This window comes from Megalops cyprinoides, chromosome 1, assembly GCF_013368585.1.
Source record: "Megalops cyprinoides isolate fMegCyp1 chromosome 1, fMegCyp1.pri, whole genome shotgun sequence".
Lineage (NCBI taxonomy): Eukaryota > Metazoa > Chordata > Actinopteri > Elopiformes > Megalopidae > Megalops > Megalops cyprinoides.
The window spans coordinates 45,266,488-45,271,463 of NC_050583.1; the positions used below are offsets into that span (position 1 = coordinate 45,266,488).

The 4,976-nt window shown below is 51.9% G+C and overlaps 1 protein-coding gene across 2 annotated transcripts in view; it reads left to right on the forward strand.

Moving 5' to 3' along the window:
• Positions 1–246: 246 nt before the first annotated feature.
• bms1 (BMS1 ribosome biogenesis factor) overlaps positions 247–4,976 on the forward strand; it is an 11,066-nt gene continuing 6,336 nt past the window's right edge. The window contains exons 1-10 of one of the 2 annotated variants that reach the window (XM_036531865.1): positions 247–391; positions 1,215–1,391; positions 1,764–1,954; positions 2,376–2,455; positions 2,760–2,948; positions 3,216–3,358; positions 3,449–3,570; positions 3,879–4,072; positions 4,196–4,335; positions 4,499–4,976. The exon at positions 4,499–4,976 is cut by the window's right edge and continues 196 nt beyond it. In XM_036531865.1, the coding sequence (XP_036387758.1) occupies positions 1,225–1,391; positions 1,764–1,954; positions 2,376–2,455; positions 2,760–2,948; positions 3,216–3,358; positions 3,449–3,570; positions 3,879–4,072; positions 4,196–4,335; positions 4,499–4,976 (1,704 nt within the window). In that variant the 5' untranslated portion in view covers positions 247–391; positions 1,215–1,224. The remainder of the gene's footprint in view (positions 392–1,214; positions 1,392–1,763; positions 1,955–2,375; positions 2,456–2,759; positions 2,949–3,215; positions 3,359–3,448; positions 3,571–3,878; positions 4,073–4,195; positions 4,336–4,498) is intronic. The other variant, XM_036531874.1, reaches the window with a different exon arrangement.

Genomic DNA, 4,976 nt, shown 5'->3' on the forward strand with positions numbered 1-4,976 from the left:
GGAATATTAACGGAATATTAACATAACCACACATTAACAGAATACAATACTGCCCGATAAACGAGTGAAAACACACAAAACAATCATATGGAAATTGCTATAAAGTCAGAATGCTGAATACTGTAGCACTGAATGTACTTAATGTAATACTACGTTGCGTGAAATGTACGGACAAGTCAAACACACAGAACTGGGTAAACTAAAACTGAGTTTCCGATCGGGACAGAATTTGAACGGACCCGTTTCCGGATACCGGGTGAACACGTGAAAACAGAGTAGTATGTTTCGCTGTGGCGTTTAGAGGAGGTGTTGAATGGTGAGTGAATCGCACTGAAATACACCGTGGACTGTCATCACGTTAGTTGTGGAAACGATCTCGGACCCTCGAAAGGTAACAGAGCATGTATTTAACTGCACAGCCGTGTGTGTTGCACTCAGCGATGTGACGAGAGGAGAGAGATGATGGCTCGCTGTGTGTTTGGATGATCACTATCTGTTACTACTGTGCACATGCCTCAAGCCTGCAGTTTCCTGGGTATCTAGTGTAATAATTCTGTACATTGTAGCTGCTACAGCTGGAAAATACATGACATGCGTGTGAAATGACAACATGACAGGCAATTTTGGGGTGCTGTAATATTGTGTGTAAATAAGTTTTTACGACCTTGCTGCAGTCAAACCCGCGTAACTAGCAGCTTGGCGTACACCAAGGTTCTTTACTTTCATGAATGTCAGTTTGTCCGATGAGTGCGGGAGTTTGCCTGTGGTCGCATGAGGTTCCCCCTGCCTGAATCGCATCCCTCTAGTATTAAGAATCAGTTTGGGCTGGGGCTCGGGTGATGTGACCCATTTAGGGACAGTACAAAGAACGGCAGAACTCGCATGGGAGAGCGAGTAAACAAGCTTCCCGATATGCTGGAAACTGAAGGGAAACAAATCTATGTAGTAATGTTGTGTGTGGGTCCGCTCAGAGCAGCGCAGTACGGAGTTTAGAGCCGTGGACGCTGGGTGTTACGGCTGTTGTTTCCAGTGAGGTGCCGTTTGTACCCGTTTAATGATTCATCCTCTTTACTGTCTCCTTCAATGATCCTGCTGTGTGAATGTTTTATGTACTGTGCAGCTCTCAGTTACATTAAGCCCCCTGATCAGGGTAAAGCTGTTTGAACCCCTTGTGTGTGTGTGTGTGTGTGCATGTGCGTGCTTGTCTGTGTAAGGTCAGAGGTCATGGAGAAGAAGGAGCAGAAGAAGCACCAGCAGAAGCAGAGTGGTCCGAAGGCGGAGAGGAAGAAGAGCAGGAAGCAGGGGGTGGAGCCAGAGAAGGATGAGAGGAAGCGGAACCCCAAAGCGTTTGCGGTTCAGTCCGCCGTGCGGATGGCCAGAACCTTCCACAGGTCAGCACTCCCACATACCCCTCCGTAGGCAAGGGACACACCATTCACAGACCCCGCGACTGTGTGCCCTCAGCTGATCTGTCCTCCTGTCTGTCCGTCCGTCTGTCTGTCTTTCCCCAGCCCTTGACCGCAGGGGTCTGTGTCGTTCCTCTGATTTTGGGCAGGGGTTTGAACATCTGCGTTTGGGTCTTATTGCTGTGTACACATCCCCAGTCAGCAGACGCTATCCGCGCTTAGCAGCATTGGTGATGCTTGGCTGAATGTCAGTTTGTGTTAGCTGTTTTAGCTCTGTCTCCTGTGGTCTCTGCCTCACACGCTCTCTGCTCTCATTGTGGTCTGTGTCTGGTCACTGTGTGGTTATGCTCCGTTCAGGGCCCAGGACCTGAAGACGAAGAAGCACCACATTCCCCTGGTGGACCGTACACCCCTGGAGCCCCCACCGGTGGTGGTGGTGGTGGTAGGACCCCCGAAAGTGGGAAAGAGCACCCTCATCCGCTGCCTGATCAAAAACTTCACCCGTCAGAAGCTGAGTGACATCTGTGGGCCGATCACCATCGTCTCAGGTGAGGGAGCTCTTCCTGCACCCTGCAGTGACTCCACAGTGACTCTGCACTGACTCCACACTATCTCTGCACTGACTCCGAGTGTCCTTCTGTGACTCTGCACTGCAAGCATCCTTGTGTCACTGTGACACTAAAGTGCACACACTCTGAGGTTCTCTGTAGCATTTCTGGGAGGGAATATGTAAGTTACTAAAATGTGTATGGAGTTACTGTTGTGTGAGTAAATTATATGTTACACATATAAGTAGGTGGCATTAATGCTCTCTATATTATAATAATTATATTTATTCCCAGTCATTGCAGTAATAATTATATGCTTGGCAGTTTGCCTATGTGCTAGGCTGCTTGCAGACCTTTATTTTTTGTGTGTATGTGTATTTGTTAACTTCACTCAGGCTTTGAATCCTGTTTCTCCCTGCAGGAAAGAAGCGCAGATTGACCTTCGTCGAATGTGGTAGCGACATCAACACCATGATTGACCTGGCCAAGGTGGCCGACCTGGTGAGACGGGGGTGGCTATAGCAGAGTTCTTCTTCTGACATGTGGAAGTGTACCTCTAAGAATTACTTATGAAATATGAAATGCTTATATTTTACAGTACATTTTTAGACAGCAAGCATGACTGTACTTTTAGAAACTGAAGAGGTCCGACCCTGACTGAGTGGGGGATAAAGTGTTTGATCGATAAAGCTAAAGAGCAGAGTTTTTCTCAGGTGTACTACATATGAGTATGAGAGCTGCTATGCCTGTCAGAATAGCCTTCCTAGTGGTGGGGGTCTCATGGCAGTATGTCGGCTCTCCTCAGGTGCTGATGCTGATAGACGCCAGCTTCGGGTTCGAGATGGAGACCTTCGAGTTCCTCAACATCTGCCAGGTGCACGGCTTCCCTCGCATCATGGGCGTTCTGACACACCTGGACTCCTTCAAGAACAACAAGACCTTGCGGAAGACCAAGAAACGGCTCAAACACCGCTTCTGGACCGAGGTCTACCAGGTCAGAGAGATGCGGGGCTGGACCGGGACCATTTTTGGTAGCTATTAGGACTGGATTATGGTCAGGAGCTGTCATTGACTGCGCTGTGGTCAGGAGATGCTAAGATTGCAAGATGATCAATAGCTGTTAAAGGTGAGGGACAGTGTTCAGTAATTGTTAAAGGTAAGGGGCTGTGTTCAGTAGTTGTTAAAGGTAAGGGGCTGTGTTCAGTAGCTGTTGAAGTTAAGGGGCTGTGTTTAGCAGTGGTTTGTGTCGCTGTCTCCGCAGGGCGCTAAGCTCTTCTACCTGTCGGGCATGGTGCATGGGGAGTACCAGACCCAGGAGGTGCGGAACCTCGGCCGCTTCATCTCTGTCATGAAGTTCCGGCCGCTGGTGTGGCAGACTTCCCACCCTTACGTGCTGGCCGACCGGTGAGTAACCCTACTCAGCCGCTACTCAGGGGTTACTACGCCCCACTCTGCTTCCCCAGTGGGACACATTTACCCTCTGTGTCCCTGCAGCATGGAGGACCTGACTGATCCAGAGGCCGTGAGGGTGGACCCCAAGTGTGACCGCACCGTCTGTCTCTATGGCTACCTGCGAGGGACATACCTGAAGAACAAGTCCCAGGTCCACATCCCAGGTGAGACCAGCCTTTACTGAGTTCAGTGTGTCTCAGCGTGATCCAGTGCAGCTCAGTGTGGGTCAGTCAGTCTCTGGCTTGTTGGCAGGTGTGACAGTCTTACTGATGGAGACTCTAATAGTGTGCATACCTGCGTGCTTCTCATATAGAAGGTTGCTGATGGTCAGAGTCAGCCACAGGTGCATCAGTCATTATGGAATTATGACCCTTTGTCTGTAAGGTTTCAGTGTGAGATGCATTCCTGCTGGATCTGCTGTGTTCTTGAGCACCTCTGCACAGTACAGCGTAACAGTGTACGCCCCCTGCAGGTGTGGGGGACTTTGCGGTGGAGGACGTCAGCTTCCTGCCAGACCCCTGCCCGCTGCCCGAGGAGCTGAAAAAGCGCGCACTGAATGAGAAGGAGCGTCTGCTCTACGCCCCCATGGCGGGCGTCGGCGGGGTCGTGTACGACAAGGACGCGGTCTACATCGACCTGGGGGGCAGCCATGCCGAGCACGAGCAGGTGAGGGTCACATTGCAAATTCACATACATGCACTCTACACACACTAGACACACTGCACACACACACTCTCTGCACACACTCAGAATGTCTTGGCTTGAACTGTAGCATTCCCTGTCCCGCAGGAAGAGGTGCGGCCCACCACAGAGCTGGTCCAGTCCCTGATAGGCACACACGCCACCCTGGATGCCAAGATGGCCGCCAGCAAAGTGTCTCTGTTCACGGGCGCTGCTGCTCTGACGCCGGAGGAGGTGGAGGGGGTGGGGTGAGTATCAGCCTCTGATGCCTGCGCTCTCTCTGATCGTACTGCTGCTGTAATGGTAAGGGTGGGGGCAGAGTGCAGTGGGTGGAATCAGATCCAACCTGTTGCCGTGAGGAAGGGGATCCCACTGACCCCACCTGACCCCATCCAATTCCTCCTTTCACAGAGAGGAGTCCGCCCCTGTCACAGAGAGTCTGGTCTGGGACCCCGTCACCCAGAGAGAAAGGAGGAAGGCCATCTTCACAAAGGACGAGGAGGACGAGGAGGAGAGCGAGGGAGAGAGTGAGGGAGAGGGTGAGGAAGAGGGAGAGAGCGAGGAGGAGGGGGATGAGGAAGGAGAGAGTGAGGAAGAGGATGAGGAAGAAGAAGGAGAGGGAAAGGAAAGGGAAGTGAGGCAGGTAGAGATGAGGCAGAGAGAGGCCCCGCCTGTAAAGAGGCAGAGGGTGGAGGAGAGGGTGGAGTCCGTGGCCAAAGTGGAGGTGCCTGCGTTTGCCGACAGCGAGGACGACCTGGAGCTGAGTGAGGAAGAGGAGGAAGAGGAGGAGGCAGAGGGAGGGGGACGTGGAGCAGCGGACTCCGGTCACTGCTCTGAGGAAGATGAGGAAGAGGAAGATGATGAAGAGGACGAGGAAGAGGAGGATGAT